Source organism: Leopardus geoffroyi, chromosome C2 (genome assembly GCF_018350155.1).
Source record: "Leopardus geoffroyi isolate Oge1 chromosome C2, O.geoffroyi_Oge1_pat1.0, whole genome shotgun sequence".
NCBI lineage: Eukaryota > Metazoa > Chordata > Mammalia > Carnivora > Felidae > Leopardus > Leopardus geoffroyi.
Window position 1 is genome coordinate 131,983,958 of NC_059333.1, and position 23,784 is coordinate 132,007,741.

Sequence of the window (23,784 nt, forward strand, 5' to 3'; positions counted from 1 at the left end):
CTAGCAAAGTTTTGATGGTCTTACGGCTTGGTAACATTTGCAAAGGATGTTTTTACTGCGGTTGATTTTAGAGTTACTCTTTTGCCCGACTTTTCCTCTGTCACAATTCTCCTATCAGGTAGCATTGGAGTGCCCTAGGGCAAAATTTTGGATCTGGCTTAAAGGAAGTTGAGATGGAGATACGTTTAGGTTTCATTTGGATTTGGATTTCATTTATACAAATGTGGGTTGTGCACATATCTGTGTATGGTTAAGTTATTGCTGGCTGTGCTGGTAGAGAAAGGACATCCAAGAATATTTCTACTTCCTGCTATTCTAAATCACAAGGCCTGAAAACCTTATTATAAATGCATCCACTGGTGCCCAGCACCTGAAGTATGTGGGTGGAGAAAGAGATCCAGAAGCTAGTTTATGGAGCTTTTTTATACTCTAATAAAAAACAAATATTAGTTAAATATGTTAAAGGAGTGCCTGGATTATTTGTTGTTATCTCTTTAGAGACTATTAGAAAATCATTGCCATGTAAACTGGTCATTAAAGAATCTATAGTCCAAAAATGTATGAACAAAACATCCTAGGATGCATTAATTAGTTAAACACATATTTTGTGACCAGATTTTGTGATCTCAAATTTGTCACCCAAATTTGTTGTGATTTCTTATTCTATTCCAATAGTCACTATGTCTCTAATTTAATAGTTACAATTTTGTATTCTTTTTCTTAAAAGAAGTTCCCCCAAATTGAGTAATTTTTAAACCTCTGTTAAAAAAGGGACAGCAGGCCGAAAGTGGAGTCATTTATGCTAAGTCTCATGTCACCAAACTGAGACCTAATACCCAATTTAATTACAGTTTTAGCATCTCCCAGGAATGAGATCTTAAATTAGTCAATTTGGAATCACCTGGTTGGCACTAGTGGGGTAATCTGCCTGATAGACCCCTGCTGTCCCCTGAAGGAAGATGACCTTGCCACAACCAAGGTCAGTTTGAGCTGGTAGAAGAAGTTTCTACCTGGAACCTGAGTCATTAGCCCTTGGTTTGTCCACAGTTCCTCATTTGGTTGGAATCCTAGTCCCCAGTTCCCATTTGATGGGGTATGCTGGTTCAGTCCTTTCCCCAGTCCCCCAGTTCTATGTTGGAAATTGCCGGTGGTACCCATAAGGCCTTTTATCGGTCAGTCTGCAGTAACATCTCTTTGGTTACTTCTGGTGTGTTATTCTGCATATGCTTGTTTGTATTGTTTTGTGTAGGTAGAGGCTATTGCTAATGATAATCTCACAAGCCAAAAGCCATAAAGTTGTTACGCATGAGTCAAGCACTTAAAAATTTCTGTGCAACAAGGTACACTGTAAAACACCACACATACCCCAACCTGGAGTCACATCCCTTTTAGGTATAAATTTGGCTCCCAAAGACCCAAGCTGTAGCTAAAGAAATAAGATCCTTAAGTTCCAAAGAACTGAGTGTGCCACCTTCTAGGGCACCTGCTTATTTTATGTCTAAGAACTATGGTCCCAGAAACTGTAGATATCTACAAAAATGGGAAAATCTTACTAAAAACAACCAAGAGTTACAATGGCCATTACAGGGACTGTACCAACTAGACAATATTGTTCATTTAAAGTGTACTTGAAAGCAAAGGTTACTAAATCAAACAAACAGAATTGGATACCTATTTTCATTGGCATGCAGAAGCCTTCAAAAGGCTGCAAAATTCCAAAGTAGCTTCATGGAAAGATTTGTTGCAAAAGGCTGATGGAAAACTAAAGACATAAGAGATACTCAAAACAAAAGATTATAAGAATGACGTAACTCCTACCACTCCCCTCTATTCTGTATTTGAGCACTCTTTCTAGTAATCCTCTATCTGAATTATCGTTCCACTCTGAAGAGACTACAAGACTGTTAACAAAAGTCCAACAAGGTAGTGGCCCTACAGATGCCCCCATATCTACCTTGGAAGAAGGGCTCCCATATGGACCCTTGCAGGGTTGACAGGACTCTGAGGGATTTTCTGGTAAACTGCTACATTATTCCCCTAAACAGCCAAGAGAAACTAAAATTAAAATTAATTGAAATCTTTACTAAATTCTGATAAATACTAGAGCCTACATATGGGATCCTGGAAAAGTTGGCAGAAGCCAGCAAAGGGTAAGAATTCATACCAGAGTCAGCTCTCCCAAACCTCTGTCTATAATGCCTGGTGGAAGGAGGAAAATAAAATTTCATGCTGTCCCTTCCTCTCCAAATCCAGACTCATTGGTATTAATCTCTTCTCTCCCAGTGACAGCCATTACCTTCTTATTTGTCTTGTTTTGTGCCCTGAGAACTTGGTTTGGTAACTGTCAGATTGAGGACTCCAAAATATAGCCAGTTGTACCCCATTTATGATTAGATATGGCTGGACAGAAATGTGAGTTAAACTCCGTTTGCATCTAGGGTCCTACCAAACTGCTGCCAGCCCTCAGAGAAATTACCTAAGTCTTTCTTTCTCTTGGCTGCTTTGGGAGTGGCTCTGGATCTTGGGAGGTTAATATCTTGTGTACCCTCTTTGGGGATGCCTCTTGCATCCAAGGGGCTATTCAATACTGTCAGGAATATTCACTGTTTGTCCCAGCTGAAAACTGAGAAGATACCTGAAAGGATTTTTTTTCAAAGTTGCTCTGTGGTCAGAAATTGGCCAGATTGGAAGCTGATATTAAGGGCCTGATATAACTTTTAAAATGCTCTTCTGAACTAAATGTACCCACAGGGAAATAAACGTCCTGAAATCTTTGTGAAAGGATTTACCAAATCATTCCAAAGACAGTTCTAAATCCAGAACATAAGAATCTTTTTGATTTCCATCTTAGTTAAAGATCTCCCTGATATAAAGGGGCAAACCGAGGATAATGTAGTTGGATGAATGGTTTAGCCCCTTGATATGTAGGCTAAAGCCTAGTTCTTTGAGGAATTAAAACCAACTGTCCTTATCTTAGAAAATTTTGGGGGCACCTGGGTGGCTCAGTCGGTTAAGCGTCCAACTCCGATCAGGTCATGATCTCATGGTTCCTGGGTTCAAGCCCTGCATCAGGCTCTGTGCTGACAGCTCAGTCTGGAGCCTACTTCAGATCCTGTGTCTCCCTCTCTCTCTGCTCCTCCCATGCTCGAACTCTGTCTCTCTCTCTCTCTCTCTCTCTCTCTCTCAAAAATAAATAAACATTGGGGAAAAAAAATTTTTTTTAAAAGAAAAGAAAATTTGGCAAACCCAGAAATAGAGCTCTAGAAACAATTCAAAGTGCACCTATCCTTTTTGCCAGTCCCAAGATTTCCCCCATTCGTTTCCAAAGGCTTGTAAATATTGTAAAAATTCTGGCCTTATGAAACAGAAATTCTTCTTGGAAGAACTTATACTCTTTCCCTGTGCTTTAAGATGTAAATGTCCTACCTGGTCTCTTCCAGGAACTTATATCTAGGCCATGTCTTTGAAATGAAAACTTCAGGGAAATAATTCTCATCAGAAGGGAAAAAGAGGGTAAGGCTGTTTGGAACTTGGATGAATAAAAAAAATCTTGTCTTTTCCACAAATATTAGTAAAAAAACAAAACAAAACTGTAGGTATGTGAACAGATGAACATAACTTATTCCATCTGCCAGCAATGTACTTTCAATCCAACTTCATTTATAACTAATGAGTTTTGAGAGCACCTGGCTAGCTCAGTTGATAGAACATGTTACTCTTGATCTCAAGCCACACGTTGGGTCTAGAGCTTACTTTAAAAAATAAAATATATTTTTTAAATAATCGCTGAGTTCTGTATTATTTAGCTATAATTTTGTAACCAAAGCCGTAAGTTCTCTGTATCTATCTGTACGTTTATGTGTGTGTATACATAAATTGTGTTGTAGATGTGTGTATTTTCCTACACCTGGGTGATATTGCCAAAATTAATTTGTAAAACAACTCTATTTAATTGCCTTAAAGAAAATCGAGCACTTATATGAATTAAATATTCCTAAAATTCTCAGAAATTTAATGGGAACTTAACCTAAATGATTTTCAAAATTGCATGATCAAGGATTAATCTTTAATTATAAAAACTAGTTTAAGTTTGTAAGTTTAATTGAAGCAGGCATGTCTTTAGAGTCATTAGCCTTAAATATAATACTTTTATTTTACCTAGGTTTATTAAATGTCGAATAAGTTCATGTTATCTCTTACAAAATTTGTCAGAAAAAAAAAAAAAAGCTTGAGATGTTTTGTCTAATGTCTCATGAAGTTTTCTTAAGTAGTTTAGACATAATTGCTAAGAACAACTGAATTAAATAGATGTAAATGGGATAAGAGTTTTTTGGTGAAATGTTCAGCAATTATTATGTTTTATGGTATGTTTGTCTAGAAAACAGTTTCCAAACCATTTTGGTTACTTGAAACTTTAAAAGTTTTGCTGAGCTAAGTTAAGTGATGAATTAGGTTAAATTCATTGACTATCTAGACCATTTCCAAATACAATAAAATAGTGAAATATTAATTACCAAACATAGTTTACCTACTTTTGGCTTCTTAGTACAAAGGAACTAAAGACTTTTGGGTTTTTTAGTAGACATATCTTGCAGCACACTGGAAAATTTACTATGAGGAAGCATGTATTTCTAGACATTATGAAATGTGTTCATATATTTACCCATAAAAAGAATGCTGGCATAACAGATTGTTCACAATTGTTTACTTCTTGATTTTCACTAGAAATTCAAATTTTAAGGGGTAAAAATGCTACTGTATGTAACTGAAGCTACTAGAAATAATAAGGGAAACAATTTTGTGGAAGAAAGGTAGGATGTGTGTTTTGGCTGAGAAATCATCAGGTATAGATACGTGTTTTTCTTAGGGAGAAAATAAATAAGTGAATTTGTCCTGGTTGTTTCAGAATGGAAAAGAGAGGAAAAGAGAGAGTTTTACCTTGTGTAGTCAGTTGGCTAAAATTGTTTCTTAAAATAAGTATTTTCTTAAAAGTTTTTTTTTTTCTTAAAATAAGCTTTGATATCAATAATGTACATATGCTTGACTAAAATTAAAACTTAATTTCCTATCCTGCTGAAAAGATAAAGTTTTCCTGGCTCATTGGTCTGCTCTTGATAATAAGAGATTGTTGAAAGGTGTTTTTTTTTGTTTGTTTGTTTGTTTTACTTTTTAAGTAATCTGCCTTGAAAACAAAGATTCTGTGTTTTATCAAAATGGTTTCCTGTGTTGCTTGTTGTCTTTGTCAGGTCATGATTACTTAAGAAAGGAAGTCTTATCTATTAAAAGAACTAAAGTTTTGTTTTGTTTATAACAATTTAACTTGCTGTATCTACCTGCAAAAAATCTTTAATTAGCACTCTGATGAAATGGATAACTAAGTATGTTTCACAGTGACCTATGATCCTATTTGACCAGTGTTTTTAAATCTTTTGATATTTTTGACAAACTTCCCCAAAATCAAATTCTAAATGAAGATTTTTTTGCATTGGAAGTAACCTTGGGGTTTTGCAGAGTCCCTGGAAAGTTGCAAATGATTTTTTCTCTCTCCTTGTAAAAAGAGAGAAGTTAAACTTTTATATGATTTGTTAAATTACATGGGAAACATTATCAAATGAGAGGTGATGCTAAATCTTTTTAGCTATATTTTTATGGATGTATGTTATTAATTTAAGTGTTCTGGAAATTATATGATATTCCTAGAAATCTGATACTTGTATAATGTTATCAGTCATAATTCTAGTTCATATCTTAAAATGTATGTCACAGAAATTTCTTTTCTGTAAATTTTTTTAATGTTTATTTATTTTTGAAAGAGAGACAGAGTGCAAGTGGGGGAGGGCCAGCAAGAAGGGGAGAAACCTAATCTGAAGCAGGCTCCAGGCTCTGAGCTGTTAGCAGAGAACCCGGTGCGGGGCTCAAAGTCAGGAACTGCAAGATCATGACCTGAGCTGAAGTCAGACACTTAACCAACTGAGACACCCAGGTATCCCAGAAATAACCAAATTTCTTTGCCAATTGCATTATAATGAGCTGTCACCAGGTCTTTAACCATGGCCATTTTAAAGTCTTTTATCATTTACAGTTATTGTTTACTCTGAGGCTTTTGCAATAGTGCTCCATCTTCAAGGAAATTCATAGAAAGGATTTTGACAATTACATGTGTCTAATAACTTTAAGATTATGAGAGTGACTGGGTAAGAATTTGAAGAACTAATGGAAAAACTGGATTCAAGCAGAACAACTATTAACTACACAGGACTGAATGAACATAATTTTTTTATGACTTTTTCTTTGTAACAATGCTGGTTCCTTAATCTTGCTCTCCCACCACCCCCCCCCCCACCACCACCCCCTTGCCCCAGATTTAAAGAAACCTTTTCTCTTAAGTGAACTATGACTTCAAGCAATTTGATAAAGTATACCTTGGTAAACAGAGATAAGATTACTTTTACTCCCTACCCAATCCCTCCAGAATTCAGAAACTCTTGAGTATTCTTTTCACGGCAATACAGTTAGTTACTTGCATAAGTTCAATAAGAATCTGTTCTCCTTGTAACAAAACACCATTAGAAACACTGGTTATATTGCCAAGGCTTTGACTGGAGTGTCATATTTGAAGAGACATGCATAGACTCAGATATGACCAGACAGCTTTAAAGACCTAAGGTTGACTTTATGGAGCCAATAAAGCCCTTTGGAAAAAGTGACCCGGTCTGGTACCTTGCTTACAGGAGTCCCAGCAGCTTTACTAGACGAGTAGGGAAGGTCACTTCCTGGCAGGTCCAGGAACCTCAGGATATTTGGGAGACCTTGAGAAGAGAGAAATTCACCCAGACTGTAGACATTGATAGTAAAATCTGATGGAGAGTCCTTGGTTTGGCTGCTTTGCCTCAAGAGATTTTAAGAGTTTAATCTGAGATCCCTTATGTAAAGTTCCAGCAGAAAAGGCTTAAAAACAGCTTATATGATCAATTGCTATTCTTCTTGCATTTATGTAGATAATCAGGCCAAGTTTACTGCAAACAAATTAGTCTTACTATGGTCATTTTTCTAAAAAATGAGGGTGACTGCAGAGAGAAAAATTATGTTTGCACCTCTGTAGGTATTACATTCTAATCCTGGTAATTGTCTTTAAAGTTTTGTTATATACCTACAAACTGGACTGGATGCTGAATTCTTCTGGCTTCCTTAAATATCAAGCTATGACTCTCCAAACTGACTTTTTGAATTTTCTCCCATTTTTCTGAATTGGAATCACTTGAAACAAAGACTGCCCTCAAATCTCCTTGGAAGGGTCTATATTAGGTCTTCCTTACTATCCAGATGGCAGTCAAACTTCAGAGACTTGAACTTTGGGACGACATCTCTGAATTAAAGTGTCCCTTCAGGGGCACCTGGGTGGCACAGTCAGTTAAGCATCTGACTCTGGCTCAGGTCATGATCTTGAGGTTCATGAGTTTGAGCCCTAAGTCAGGCTCAGTGCTGACAGCTCAGACCCTGGAGCCTGCTTCGGATTCTGTGTCTCCCTTTCTCTCTGCCCCTCCTCCCCCCTCTCTCTCTCTTGTCTCTCTCTCCCTCTCTCTCTCTCAAAAATAAGTAAACATTTAAAAAAATTAAAATAAAATGAAATGAAATAAAAAGTGTCCATTCAGACTCTAGGAACACCACTCCAGCTGGAGACTTCAAAATAAAAATGACCAGGAAAAGGGGAGCCTGGGTGGCCCAGTCGGTTAAGCATCCGACTTCAGCTCAGGTCATAATCTCACGGTTCAGGTTCACGAGTTCCAGCCCTGCGTCAGGATCTGGGCTGACAGCTCAGAGCCTGGAGCCTGCTTCCAATTCTGTGTGTGTCTCTCTCTCCGCCCCTCCCCCGCTCATGCTTTGCCTCTCTCTCTCTCAAAAATAAATAAATATTTAAAAAATTAAATTAAAGGGGCGCCTGGGTGGCCCAGTAGGTTGAGCGTCCGACTTCATCTCGGGTCATGATCTCACAGTCCGTGAGATCAAGCCCCACGTCAGGCTCTGTGCTGACAGCTCAGAGCCTGGAGCCTGCTTTGGATTCTGTGTCTCCCTGTCTCCCTCTTGCTCTTCCCCTAACCCACTCGTGCTCTGTCTCTCTCTGTCTCAAAAATAAATTAAAAAAAAAAAAGAAAAAACATTAAAAAAATTAAGTTAAAAAAAAAAAATGACCAGGAAGAGACGTAGCTGACATCAAGGTAGATTGCTTCCTCACAAAACATGGGATCAAGAGGATCAAGAATGTTCCTTTCCATTCCTCTTTCCCTCTCCGACCGTCCTTTTGCTCATTCTTGCACCATGAAGGTCTTTGTGATTCTTTTGTCTCCTCTGTGTTCTGGTTTTGAAAGGTAATGCCATTGTTCCCATATCTCAAGTCACTGCAAAGGAGGTGGATAATCCAAGCTACAAACTATTGGATTTGTCATGATGTTGGTGATCCTGTAGTTCTGCCCATTACAAACTTTTCTCTGATTTCCAATGCCTCAGTTTCTCTGGAACAAAACTCAGTCCTCTGTCATGTCAGACTCCCCAACCCTCAGGGTCCCTTTCCCTGTCTCTGATTAACAATCCCAAACCCGGGAACCTTGCATCCAGGCTCTGTATAAAGAAAGGGGTAACCAGAATAAAATCACCTGTGTAGTCTATAGACCCTCAAATATTACTGGCCTCTATGGCTGTCACTTTTCCAGTCCTGAGCCACAGACTAACCTGGAAATTACCAGAAGGCATCCATGATTCAAAATTAGCTTCCACTGGTAGATCACTGTTCTCTTGGCTGGGAGTAAGTGCAAATGAGGCTACGGTCAAGAACCTCTCCTTAACTCTTGGGGATATTGTAGAATCTGTTGCTAAAGCAATAGCTGTGCCACAAAAATCCTTAGACTCTCTGACCAAGGTTGTTCTTGATAATAGAATAGCCTTTGATTATCTTTCAGCTGAGCCAGGAGGTGTCTGTAACAAATACCACCTGCTGCGCTCAGATTAACACTTCTGAGGAAGATGAAAAGGCTACATAAGATCACTGAATAAGCCACTTGGCTTAAAAAAGGGACTCCTTCTGGGGTTGCCTGGCTGGCTCAGTTGGTTAAGCGGCTGGCTTCAGCTCAGGTCATGATCTCACGGTTTGTGAGTTTGAGCTTGGAGCCTGCTTTGGATTCTGTCTCCCTCTCATTCTGCCCCTCCCCTGCTCTCTCTCTCTCAAAAATAAACATTTAAAAAAAAAAAAAAAAAGAAAGAAAGAAAGAAAGAAAGAAAGAGACTCCTTGAATGGAATCTTTCTTTAACTTAAGTGATTTTGATTGGTTTGAGTCTTGGGGGACCATGGCTCCAAAGCACACTCCAGATATTGGGAATTATCCTGCTTATAACAATCATAGTAGCCTTGCTGGTGTGCTATATTGTCTCAAAACCTTTAAATGCCTGTTCCCAGCCACTAGCCAACAAGCAAATGATCTCCCTAAGACTTGAACATCAGAAAAGGAACAAAGAGAATTACCAACTTAAAAAATGTGAACCTGAGGTCATGACCAGTGAATACCACAGAGATCCAGCAGAAAGATGTCACAATGTGTAAACACCACACAGAAGATCGGCAAAAGTTTCGAGAACTTCAGAACAGTGGCTAGGAGTGGCACCAATGCCTTAAATTTGGATCACATCTCTCAGGCTGAAAATCTTATCAAAAGGGAGGAATTGTTAAGAAAGAGACAACAGGCCCCAAATGGAGTCACTTATGCTAAGCCCATGTCACCGAGCTGAGACTTAATACCCAACTTAATTGCACTTTCAGCATCTCCCAGGAATGGAATCATAAATCAGTCACCGTGGAATCATTACCACTAGTGAGGTAATCTGTCTGATAGAGCCCTGCTGTCCCCTGAAGGAAGATAACCTAGCCATAACCAATCCACTTAAAAATATATATATATTTATTTTTGAGAGAGACAGAGCATGAGCAAGGAAGGGGCAGAGAGAGAGAGGGAGACACAGAATCCAGAGCAGGCTCCAGACTCCAAGCTGTCAGCACAGAGTCCGACTTGGGGCTCAAACTCACAAACCGTGAGACCATGACCTGAGCTGAAGTCAGCCGCTTAACCAACTGAGCCAGCCAGGCGCCCCATAATCCACCTTTTACTAGCTTGTGTTCCTGTTCCTCTCCCTTCTGCCTGTAATAGTCTTTCGTTTTGTACAACCCCACAGAGCTTTTACCTGCTGGGTGGGATACTGCCCAATTCATGAATTGGCAGTTACGTGAGGTAGTTAAAATTTACTCAGCTGACTTTTGTTTTTTAATACCTCTCAAAAATGTGGATTTCAACCTAACAGGATTTAAGGTATTTTCCCTGCAGAGTAGTTACAATGGTTTTATTTTTAAAGAAAGAGTGAGGGGAATTAGGGGAGAAGGGGACACTATCTGTGGGAAGTAGCTCATTATGAGATAGTGAATCAGGATTTGGAGTCAGACAGACCAGCAAACCTGGAGCTAAAACCTTCTGCCATAGCTTATGAGTATGTTCCAGCGATCCCACTTCTTTAAACCTCAGTTGTCTCATCCATAAAGTGGGGATAATACCACCAATTTTGTAAAGTTATTATGAAGATTAAATGGCAATGTCTGTAAAGAAACTTGCCAAGTTCCTGACACATGGAAGCCATTTAATAAAAATGTAAAGTTCCTTATTCTTGAAGCCATGATCCAAGATGTATGTCTTTTTTTTTTTTTAAGTTTTGAGAGAGACAGAGACAGCATAAGCAGGGGAGGGGCAGAGACAGGGGGGACAGAGGATCTGAAGAGGGCTCTGTGCTGACAGCAGAGACCCCGCCATGGGTCTTGAACCCACGAACTGTGAGATCCCGACCTGAGCCGAAGTTGGCTGCTTAACTGACTGAGCCACCCAGGTGCCCCAAGTTGTATATCTTGAAATAGCCTTACTAATATGCTGCCTTTAGGATGAGCAGGGACAAAATGATTCCAGCGTTTTTTCCTGCTCCCTTCACAGCAAATTAGGAGCAGTACAACATACGTGGGAAGTTCATTTCTTTTTCTGTTAAAGCATGGAACTGTCGGATGAGGTGAGAAAATACGTCATCTTCCATTCTGAATAAAAGTCAGCAAATAAAGTGTTGCAGGCAAACTGAGAAGTGGAATAGGGTAGCAAATTTAGGAATGTGCATAAGAAGCTACATTGTAGTTCATAAAAATGGGTTTTACATTTGAGTTAATGGCCTTATTTCAAGATAAAGGTTTTGGTGTTTATCCGTTTACTGGCTCCTGTGTTTCAAAGGCATCTGTACAGTAGATTAGGAAAGTTTAAGAGCAAATAACAGGATTAGAAATAGCTCAAAAGTCAACTCAGCATCCAGGTATCTCCCAGACATGTCTAACACTTCACAAAAGTAATATATGACCTATGATGATGTGGACAAGAAGGATGGAACCCCCTCAGAAGGGACCATAATAAGCATGAACTTGTCAGCATTAAATGTAGGAAAAGGGAATGGAAGGTCAAAGAGGCTTGATATTAAGGAAAAGAAAAAAAAAAGCCGTGATTAAAATATAACAAAATACCTAAAATTTCTCAGTATCCCTGTTCATCAATGACAACATAAGTATACTTAGTTATTTATCCTCATACTGGAGGGTGTTTTAAAACCCATAAAACTATGGGTACAAGTAGTTCAGCGGTCAATCAGGCTCAGAAAAGCTGGTCACTGGTGTATAAGCGTTTCACCAGAAGTGTTTTCTGGAGGTAGCTACACTTCCCTTCCTTGATAAAGGAGTACATGCTACCTGAATCTCCAGAGCCATTTGATTCTGTCTTCTTTGGCCTTAAATTCCAGAGAAACATGCTCTGAGGAGTATTTTCCACTAACCAAATAAAACAAACAAATTCTAACTATGTACCGGTATCTGGTCTTTGTTCCTTAGGTATCTGAATTGTCCACCTCTCTATTGCTCGTTGCACTAGAGTCCTTGACTGGAAGGGGTCTAATAAGTCACCTAATCTTTCATGATGGAGAAACCATCACTACAACATCTCCCAAGGAGATACCCTGCCCTCTACAAATGGTAGCCCATTCCTTTCCCTCTCGTTTTTAGAAAATTCATCCTTATGATTGTATCACAACCTTTCCCTGAAATTTTTCCCATTAGTTATGGTTATTTCCTCTGGAATGTCTCAAGTGCACCTCCATTTTTCTCTACAAATTAGCCTTATAGGTCTTGTGAAACACACAAAAATAAACAAATACATATAGAAAACAATCATATCTTAAATTTCTTCCTCTCAAAAGCTAACATCTAGGATCCTTTCAAGCACTTCTGTCTCAGGATAACATTTATTATCCTCCTAATCCCTTCCCCGCTGATGTCCAGGAACCCCATCCCATGAACCAATTCCACAAACCTATATTCAGTGCCTTCCATCCAACAGGCACTTTGCTAGTCATCCAGAAAATACTGGGTATCAAACAGTCTTCCTAATACATTCAAAATTGGGGCTCCTGGGTGGCTAAGCTGGTTGAGCAACCGATTGTTTGGCTCAGGTCGTGATCTCACGGTTCATGGGATTGAACCCCACATCAGGCTTTGTGCAGACAGCGTGGAGTCTGCTTGGGATTCTCTCTCTCCCTCTCTCTCTCTCTGCCCCTCCCCTGTGCATGCTCTTTCTCTCTCTCTCTCTCTCTCTCTCTCAAATAATAAATACATTTTAAAAAATACATGCAAAATTACTACTGGGATAAGTACAACAAAGGAGAGTTACACAATGCCTCCAAGGTAGGAAAAATCAGAAAAGCCTTCCCTAAGGGCCTTAAGATTGAATTAAGTTCTGAAGGAAGAGTAGATATTAACTAAGGGAGGATAGTGAGGGGACAATTAGAACAAAGACCCTGGCTGGCAAGTGGCAGGGGAACAGGAAGAAATAGAAGAGGGGCACTGTAGTTGGGGTGCAGAGAGCAAAAGGAGGCAAGGTATGTGTACAGCAGGAGAGAGGATCAAGGCCAGACCACGCAAGGCCTTCCATGTTGAGCAACTTTGTCTTTATTGTACAAATGAGTAGAAGCCAATGAAAGAACATAAGCATGGGTCTGGGGAGTTTCCTGTCAGGTTTGTGTCTCCTGTAGTGTGAAGAACTGATTGGACGGGCCAGCAGTGGATAGAGGAAGACCAATGAGAAAGCTACTACAGTATTTCAGACAAGAGGTGATGAGGGCTTCTGGGCTAAGGTGCTGAGAGAGAGAAGATGACAGATTGATTGAAGGAATATTTAGGGATAGAATTGAAAGATTTGGCAATAAATTAGATACTGACTCAGGGAGCAGAAAATGCCAAAGAGGACTCTTAGGTCTCTGCCTGCATGGGTAGTGATGGTGCCATTCTCTCAGATAGAGAAGACTGGGTTGGGGGAGAGGAAGCACAAGAGCGTGAGTGCTGACTAGGAAGTCATTCATCTTCATGCAAGCTACAGTTACAATTCTCAGGCATCTTACAGGTTATGGAGTGCCACAGACTGGGGGTTTGTGTCCCCTCACCTAACATTCACGTGCTGAATCCCTACCCTCCGATGTGGTGATGGTACTCGGAAGGGGCCTTTGGGAGGTGATTAGGTCATGAGGATGGAGCCTTCATGAATGGGATTCCTGCCTTTAAAAATGAGACTCTGCAGTGGCGCCTGGGTGGCTCAGTCGGTTGAGTGTCTGACTTCGGCTCAGGTCACGATCTCGCGGTTGGTGAGTTCAAGCCCCGCGTTGGGCTCTGTGCTGACAGCTCAGACCCTGGAGCCTGCTTCAGGTTCTTTGTCTCCCTCTCTCTCTGCCCCTCCCCTGCTCATGCTTTCTCTCTCTCTCTCTCTCTCTCAAAAATAAACATTAAAAAATAAATAAAAAATGAGACCCTGCAGAGTTAGTTCCCTTGTCTCTCTCTGCCATGTACGGATACATCTGAGAAGTCAACAAGCAGTCTGCAACCAGGAAGTGGGGTCTCACCACACATCGAATCCACCAGCCCCTCTATCTTGGAATTTCAGCCTCCAAAACGGTGAGAAAAAAATGTCTGTGTTTTATAAACCACCCAGTCTGATATTTTGTTATAGCAGTCTGAATGGGCAAAGACATGGAGAAAACCACTGGAGGCTTTTTTGGGTAAATAAATAGCTCTTTTCTTTTTTCTGTGTAATTTCTCCCTTCAGATAGAGGACACTGTTATTGTTACAATGACAAAACAATTCAGCTTTTTTTTTTTAATGTTTATTTATTTATTTTGAGAGAGAGAAAGAGAGAGAGCAAGTGCAGGAGGGGCAGAGATAGACGGAAAGAGAGAATCCCAAGCAGGCTCCACACTGCCGGCACAGAGCCCAATGTGGGGCTCGAACCCACAAACCGTGAGGTCATGACCTGAGCTGAAATCAAGGGTTGGATGCTTAACCAATTGAGCCACCCAGGTGCCCCAAAACAGTTCAACCTCAAATGTCATATTTAATAGTCAGAAATATTAAGGTTCAGCTTCATATTATTATAGCCATTTAACTGCCAATGTTACCTGTATATAATCACACAAATTCCTCCACAAAAGTAGAGTGTAATCTCTGCCCTCTATCTTACATTTTACCCAGATAATCTTTCCCTCTTGGTTCTGGAGGATTAAAGCTTTTTTCCTACTCAAGCCCAAGGACAAGGGGCAAATGCATTTAATTTCCCCCCTGAGATGTCATTTGTACTATCAATAGTATTTCATGACTTTTTTAAAGAGGCTTTAAAAAATGGGTGGCTTTTTTATACTCTCAAAATATAACCAACTCGTGGCGCCTGGATGGCTCAGTTGGTTAAGTGTCCAACTTCGGCTCAGATCATGATCTCACGTCTCGTGGGTTCAAACCCCACATCAGGCTCTGGTGCTGACAGTTCAGAGCCTGGAGCCTGCTTCAGATTCTGTCTCTCTCTCTCTCCCTCTCTCCCCCCTTCCCCCACTCACACTCTGTCTCTCTCTCTCTCTCAAAAATAAAAAAATAAACATTAAAAATTTTTAAAAAATATAACCAACTCACTTTAAGGAGCTAAAACCTCTTAACATTCTTAAACCAAGCTGTGGTGAAACTTATATCATTTCACCTACGGCCTGCATCCGCCACTCAAAACCCTTATGTGACTTTTCAAATCTTAACATAGATTTTTGAGAGAGTATGAGGGGGGTCCTTAATTTTTATATTGTTATTCAGAGCAGGTATAAGATGAAGGCAAAGTTTTTAATGTTCAAATTAAATCCAAATATTTATTTAAAAACCCAACTTTGAGGTTAACATTCATTAAGGAACCCAGCAAGAAATAAAAACCCAGTGACCCTGTTTGAACTAGAAACGTTTTCTTAAGCCATTGAAGAGAAACTTTAGAACAACCTCCAAAAACTTTTTTGGTTCTAATCCTTAATTAAAATACAGCTACTGTACATGCCCCCTGGTCCTCAAAGACCACTTTCCTCATTTTAAGCAGATTAATCAGAGCAGATCTTGAGCCAGATATACCCACTGTGACTGCACTGTGTGGTTTTTGCCTCATATTATAAACATTTGAATCAGCTCTTTCTACTCATTGAGACTGGAAGCATCATAGAGGGGCCATGTAGGTCATTTTTACATTTTGATGACTTATAAATATGTTCCACATACTATACGTGAGAAAGGTTGCTAAATAATTGAAGGGTTTAAGGAATCCTGTAAAACACGATGACCAAGCAGAGCTCTGTCAGCTCTGCATTCAGTCTCATCCAGGTCAATATCTGATGTCTGTATTTATATGAGGCTATCAATAATAGCATGATTATATTTTCAGATAAGAATATAGAAGGATGGTAAAAAAAATTGGGTGGATTAATTTTGTTGGAAGATGATATTATACTGTTTCAAGGGTCTAATTCCAATAAATACATATGTAATGTCAATATAATATCATATATATATGTATATATATATATATACACTACACACACACACACACACACACACACACACACATTATATATAATATGGTTTTTATACATGTCTCTGGCCCCAAAGACTGATCTCCTTATTTTAAGCAGATTCACTGTGCGATGATATTTCTTAGATGGATATTTCTTAGATGATATTTCTTAGATGATATTTCTTATTTGGAAAGAAATCTTTCTTTTTTTTTTAATTTTTTTTAACGTTTATTTGCTTTTGAGACAGAGAGACAGAGCATGAACAGGGGAGGGTCAGAGAGAGAGAGGGAGACACAGAATCTGAAACAGGCTCCAGGTTCTGAGCTGTCAGCACAGAGCCCAACGCGGGGCTTGAACTCACGAACCGCGAGATCATGACCTGAGCTGAAGTTGGACGCTTAACCGACTGAGCCACCCAGGCGCCCCTGGAAAGAAATCTTTCTATTGAAGAGAGCAAAGCACCATCAGCACAGATCATCACAAAACCTTGGCTATTAATTAACCATCCTGTATTTTCCAACCCCTCATCTGTGGAACACATAGAAGAAGAAATTCAAGTTGGCAAGGCTGCTGCAGGGCAGTATAAATTGATGGACAAAAGCTCAAACTAGTAGACCCTTCTTTGTCTTAGTCTTTCATCAGGGGGTTTATTTATTATTGACAAGTTGACCTTCAGGCATTACCTGCCGTACGGACTCAGCCTATAGAATCCTTATCTCTTTGCTTGGTAGTCATTTTGCCCCTTTTCTACATCTCTGCTAAGACTCCCAACACACACTGGAAAGAGCACTGAACTGGGAGACAAACAGGCCAAATTCTAATCCCAGCACTGAGTCAAATGAGCTGTGTGACATTGGGCAAACTTCTTAACCTCTAGTTCCACATTCATAAAATAAATTGCATAGTTTTCCCTAGGTCTCACCAGTCTTTGTTTACTAAAAATAACCCTATTTTCACCATCTCTTGCCTCACCTGCATAATAGCATCCTTAGCCTCTGTATTCCCCAACCTCCACGTTTACTCATTCAGTTATATGAATTTATCACCTACTATGTACTTTATTTATGTTTGGCACTGGGGCTAAGATGGCCAGTGAAAACAATCATGTTGCCTGCACTGGGGTGAAAAAGATTTTTACTTAATGAAGAAAATTCTGACTGCTATAAGGAACTTGTATTGTAGGGTAACAAGAGTGAATGTAGGGACACAAATTCAAGTGCTATTGCAATGGTCCAAGCTAGAGAAGAGGATGTAGCAGTGTCGATAGGTGAAGATGTGGGATTCAGTAACTATTTTAGGAGTAGAATTGACTAGTCTTATTAATAAGATTGCAAAGGAGGAGGAGGTGAGGGAGAGAAAGGGAGGTACCAAGGTGACTCACATGTTTCTGGTTTGAGCTTTTGTGCTGATTGATGGACCTTGGGAGTGACAGGTTTGAGGACAGAGCTTGTGAGTTCTCTCATTCAGTCTGCAACATCCACATTCATTCAGATGGAGATGTCAAATTGGCAATTGTGTATACAAGGCTGAAGTGCACTGGGGATAAATATTTGGGAGTTGTCAGCAAATAGGTGGTGTTTGATGCCATGGGAATGGAGGAGCTCACCAATGGAGAGAGAGTAGACTGTCCCATATAAGCTCACAAACTCTCTTCTCTTACCATTTGGTGCTGGCATCCGTGAATAACATCTCTATCAGTGGTGCTAACCTCTAAGGGCAGCATTCCCTGGGGGTTCATAGGGCCCTCAATCCTCTGTAGGATTCGCTGGGCTAAAGCCAAGTCTACAGTCTACCCAGAAGTGAAACCAATTCTCCCTTCCTCATTTAGTGTCCCACTTGGTCACCTGAATCACGTAGCAGGCTGCTGGGTCTCTAGTACTCAAGAGATCATTGCCTGTAAGCCCTGTTCATTTCTCACAAACTCAGACATCTACATCTGAACCAGACCCTGGCCGGTCCCATGAAACCAAATACCCTTATGAATGTGCTAAGCCCACCTGCCCAAACTCATCTGAGAGCTCACTTAGGCTCAGACTGTGTCCCTGCAATGACCACCACCACACCATTTGAAGAATACTGTTCAAAAATGTTTCATTGTCTAATTTTCCCAACCTTCTGCATGCTCATCTAATTAATGACCTTAATCTCCTACTTAGGGACTTGGCTTTGTGAAATGCCAGCTATAATAGAGTTCAGGAATGCAAAGGATGAGATACTTGTTCTCAGTTTGGTATATAACCTGCCCACCCACCGATTGGTCCAGCACCGTAGGAATAATAACAAAAACTACCAAACAAACGAACCCTTAGGTCAAACCTTCATGTTTATATGACACCGAGTGCAAAGTCCTGAGGAGAAGCTTGAAACAAGAAAGCATCTGTGGACAAGGCAAGTGTAACAGTGACCATGACCGGGATCTATGGGGACCCTCCAGGCCCCATCAAGACATGGGTAGAGGCAAGAAAGGAGGTGTGCTCCACAGGCAACTGCCTGTGTCGTGAGTCACCCCTACACCAGCCTGTGTCAGGCTCCAAGGTAGGTCTGAGAGAACAAAGAACAGGAAATCGCCCAGTGTCATATGTGTATGGGTGATGTATATACACATGTAAGCAATGGCTTACTACATACAACATAGTAAGGGACCTTATTAGACACAGACAGAATATCTTAGAAAAGGATGGGCTGTGCTTCCCTCTTCCCAGCAGAGTTGGAGAAAGGTTTTTTTACGGAGCCATTTAACCTGAGTCTTGAAGGGTGTATAGGCAGTCTCCAGGTGGGCAAGTTGTAAGTTAAGAACAGAATTCTAGGTTACAGAGAGGAGTGTATTGGAAGGCACGGAAGTGGAGAAACAGATGGTGCGCCTGAGACAATATTCTCCCATGTGTGTGAACACAACATGGATGGGACCCAATGGTGCTAGATGGCATAAGAGAAGATTTTAGGTAGCCTGCAGACACTACATTAAGTGTAGGTTTCAGGCTCAGAGGTTTCAAAGGTGACAGTATCTGGCTGGAACTTAACATTATTCTATTTTTATTCTATTTATTTTTCTCTTACGTATATGGTAAATGGCAGTGGTTTTCCACTTACGGTAGTTATATGAAATTTTCTTTCTAAACAAACAAGTTAAAAAGTAAGTAATTTGCTTGGCAACCGTGGTGCTGTGTGGTTCGAGATTCTGCCTGGGACAGGTGTCATGGCCCGTGCTTGCTCATCCCTGGCACAGCCACTGCACACATCCACTGGTTCACTAACAAGGGCCAGGAAAAAAGGGTTGCCTGTTATTCACATGAGTGGAGTTTGATGGAAAGAGATAGGTGCGTCTCTGGAGTTATGTGTTACTATGTGTCAAAGTGTTTAGAGAATATCGACTAAGGAAGCCTTTTCCTGATGGATGAAAAATAACTCGGTTATGCTCACCTACCCGTTCTAGAAGGTTATGCAGTATATTAATGTAGTGCATAATAAAAACAACAAAAAAGTTAAAAAAAAAAAAGTAAGTGATTTCAATACAAATTTAGAAAAATATTAAGAAGTTAATCACACCAGGGGCTCCTGGGTGGCTCAGTCAGTTAAACATCCAACTTTGGCTCAGGTCATGAACTCACAGTTGGTGGGTTCGAGCCCTATGTCAGGCTCTATGCTGACAGCTCAAAGCCTGGAGCCTGCTTCAGATTCTGTGGCTCCCTCTCTCTCTCTGCTCCTCCCCTGGTCATGCTCTGTCTCTCTGTCTCAAAAACAAATAAACATTAAAAAAAAAATTTTTTTTAAAAAGAAATTAATCACACCAAACTTCGGGTAAGAATTATGACATGAACATCTGAAGCATTAGAAATAGTCTCTAGGAGAAAGGTTAGCAGTTTGCTATGTTGCTATCACTGTGTTGGTATAGATCATTCGGAGATCAAGCATGGTAATATGGGTCATTTTTTTTTTCTTTTTTAAGTAAATTCTACTACCAACGTAGGGTTGGAACTCATGACCTCCAGGTGAACAGTTGCATACTCTACCGACTGAGCCAGCCAGCCGCCCCCAAATGGGTCAAGTTTAAAGCTAGGCAAACAGGAATTCCAATCTCCCTTCAATACTTTTTGGCTGGGTGGCCTTGGACAAGGATTCAGGTCTTTGTCTCTCTTCCCTCACCTTTATAATGAGAGTCTGTATTACAGGACTGTAAGCATTAGAGAGACAACAAATATGAGGTCCTAAAATTGTAGACGTTATTAATCTTCTTTATAACTTTCCAACAAGCTTTTCAAGGTTAGCCATCATTGACTCTGACCTAATTTCTCTAATTCTGTGAGACCGTCTGTCTGCAGCGCTATTAATTGGTTTCAGAAAAGAAATGAATGTATTATTTGTTTTTATTTCTCCATCAATTTGTATAGAAAGTTAAAAACTCAGCACAATGTTCCCAGTCGTTCCCAGGTCACCCCCAATGGTTGTCAGCTGGGGAGAGGACCACCCACCCAGTGCCAGTCCAAGAATCCACGATACATTCTCATGTTCTTTGGAATGCATTTTGTAACAATTTTTAAGCACACAAAACAATAAACTGCACAATCACTATAGACACATCTCTGAAAACTTATAGCACTGAGAAAAGGGGGAAAAAATCACTTAATCCACATTCCGCAGTTCCAACCCTACCCTTTCAGCCACTCCCCGCTCCCCACTGTAAAGAAGCCTGAGGAGGCCTGCGGAGAGGGACTTAGTGAGTGTGGCAGACAACATCTCAGAGCACCACCACCGGGGTCTCTGGCTTTCCTCTTCAAAAGCAAGCAAGTGCTGAGACTGGAAAGAGATTCTTTCGTAATCAGGACACCTTGCCTGAGTAGGAGATAAATTGGACCAGCCCAGCCCCCTTCTTCGGCACAATCTGAAGTTCCAGCTCTTGTAAAATCATCAAAGCACAGCACAAAAGCAGTTTCCTCTGGAACAGTAGTAATGATTTTCATCTTCCAAATTAAGCATGGACTTTTTGGGAAACCTATCATTAGAGGATTTTCTGTCTGCTGACCTTTGCTTTCACTTCCTGGAAGTATTTCATGAAGTAGGTCACCTCATTCAGATGCAGAACACCACAGTTATCTCCCATATAGTTTGCAATATGAGTTACAAGCATGATGTGCAAGCAGTTTATGATCTTTGGGTCTTCTATGTGGCTATACATTTGTCCTTCACCATGGTCATAATTTTTTTCTAAATGAGCCACTAGATTTCAATAGATCAGATACAGCTATTTCTTCTTACAGTTTGGTACAAGTCAGAAACGCAGTTTTTAGAAATGCCTTTTCATAGATGATTGTAAGGGATAGAATGAAACAAATCTCCACATAACAGAATGAATGCATGATGTTAAACAAGAAGTGATCCAACATTTTAACCAATTTGTTAATGTTTATACTCCCACATGCTAGAGTCTACTACTAAAAACCCTAACTTTTGATTGGCTAAAAAGTGCTGTATACCCTTGCCCTCCACAGAAAAAAAAGTGTCTAGTTACTTCTGAATGATTGTCATCGCTCATTAGTGATCTATTTGAAGCTATTATATTTACAGTGCACACAATGTTTTTTGTTTTGCAAATCCTGGTGATACTAACATAGCCATAAATACATGGCCGTACAGACGAGAAGACAAGTGTATTTCTAGGGCCTAATCCTTTTGTTTGTCAAGATATGGATAGTTTAAATTTTATATTTGAGGGCCTGGAAAATTATCAAGGAGACTACAGTTTAACTCTGACTGGGTAGTTTGGTCTAGCTATTCAGAAGAAGGAGAAGCACATGGTTTTATTACAGAGCTTGAGCTTAATGTCAGGATCCAAATGTTCCAAGTTCAAATAAATCTTCACAAGCCTGCTTGCTTCTCGGATTGCTAAATCCGAATAGCCGCAAGCAGGAGCCTATAAACATGTAAACTAGCAGAAACAAAATCACGAAGGCACATAGTAAAAGCAACACCCAAAAGCAAACATCCGTTAACCTTAAAGATAATATAAACAAGATGATACCTGTTCTTCAGCTTTTTGGTTTCTCAGCATCGATAAATATTTCCTAATTGCATGGAGAGGATATTTTTTGAAGTAAGAGAATCTAGACTGAGGCAACAGATTATCCATGGTGAGGAAAGTAAGAAGGTTCTCGTCTGCCCCACCCTGTCAGCAACCATATGAAGTCTAGAAGCTTCACAATTCCTCAGATGCCTAAAGATTTGCTTGTAGCTCAGTCACTTTCCTGCAAACAAAGCAAATGTTCTTCTCCTTGCTGCTTCCTCTTTCGAGTGGGTTCCTGGTGAAACCAGACAGCCAAGTCTGAGTACCGACCATCTAAAAGCGTCCAGAAATACAATGCCCAAAGGGCAGCAGGAGCCAGGAGGAATGTAGGGGCTGGTCCACAGAATGCAAATTGCTTAGTGGTAGTGATGCGATCGCCCTATTTCTAGCAACAGCGTTCTGTTGCAAGCTATGTTAATATTAGCTAGCTGGTGACTTTCCACACCCACAGACTCTCGTGAGGCTTAATCTTAATTCTTCTGACAGCTTTTCTGGCTCTTAAAGAGGACATGACGTGTGGTTTTTTCTGTTTCCTTCTAGATTTTTTATCAGCACGAGCACACATAGGGACATCCCTTGGCTGCGTCTCAGCTCAAAAGTGTTGATTCATTCAGTCTCAAGAAGCTTTGTTTTAGGGGACTTCTAAAAAAAATTAACAATTTACTTCACTCTTCACTGTTATCGAGGAGTTCAGTGGCAGCACTTAAAAGGTTTGGTTTACGCTGTCATGCATTATGCAACACGCCCGGTAACCAGATACTTTTACCTTAATTGAACAATAGCTGGGAACAGATTCTGTTCTGAGTTAAAAGGCTTCTCTCCTTGAATCCTTATCTCAAATCCACAGGCCAAATCCAGGAACATTAAATTTCCCTAGGCTTTATTCCGAATGTAAGGGAGAAAAAATGTTATACATTTACTTTCTAAGTATTTTAAAAAAGGATTCATGCTTTAAAAAGAGAACAGGGTAAGAGGACTGTGGTCTTAGAGGACACGAAATCATGAAATTTGAAACTTCAATATCTTCTTAATAGTCTATAGAAGCCACGGGGTTTCTGAACAAAGTTTCCAAGTAGGCCTTACTGTTTTATTATCCTTGTTAACACTGTAGTAGCTGGTTCATCGGGTGGAAACATTTGGCCACTTGGGTGAGGGGCTGTAGTGTAGAGTCTAGGCCAGACATCAACCCAAAATCATAAGGCCTCGAGATTTGCTTTCAAGTGGAAAGAGAAAGAACTTGTCTCTTCCCCTTCAGAGACTGCACTGTTGGGGAGGAAGGGTAAGCAGAGCTGGGGACCCACTTTGCCTCCCTAGCTGCCCCCCTGGACATCCGCCCTGACACTCCTGGCTGGGCCACTTGCCTTCAGGGAACACACTTGATGGGCCTAATGTGGGTCTTGCTGCCACAGCCCAGACCATCTGTCAAGCTGGCCTTGGGCCCACTCACAAGGTGATCTTCCAGTCTCACCAGGGCCAGGCTGGCAATTCCAAGAAGTCGTTTATATAATGCTACTGGGGCTGGCTCCCAGGAGGAGGAGGCCCTGCCCTCCTGTCCGCTCTTTAGGTGCACACTGGCTGGCTCTTGAGTCTCCTCTGTATGCTGGAGACAGCCAGCGGACTCTAATGAGGGCCAGAGCCAAGCCCTGTGCTGTGAACCACCGGAATGCTAAGGGCAGTGTTGTGCACTCCCAGGCAGCTCACAGCCCAGAAAAACAAGAAGCGTGGAAACCTAGACACCCTGGCCCTGGAAAGA

At 40.5% G+C, this 23,784-nt stretch overlaps 1 protein-coding gene and 1 pseudogene across 2 annotated transcripts in view; one reads left to right on the plus strand and one right to left on the minus strand.

Annotated features, from left to right (window-relative positions):
• ATP2C1 (ATPase secretory pathway Ca2+ transporting 1) overlaps nucleotides 1–22,417 on the minus strand; it is a 170,983-nt gene extending 148,566 nt beyond the window's left edge. For both annotated transcript variants that reach the window (XM_045503646.1, XM_045503645.1), the window contains exon 1: nucleotides 21,990–22,417. In XM_045503646.1, coding sequence (XP_045359602.1) covers nucleotides 21,990–22,097 — 108 coding nt within the window. In that variant the 5' untranslated portion in view covers nucleotides 22,098–22,417. The remainder of the gene's footprint in view (nucleotides 1–21,989) is intronic.
• On the plus strand, nucleotides 18,380–19,447 carry LOC123575972 (annotated as a pseudogene).
• Nucleotides 22,418–23,784: the final 1,367 nt, after the last annotated feature.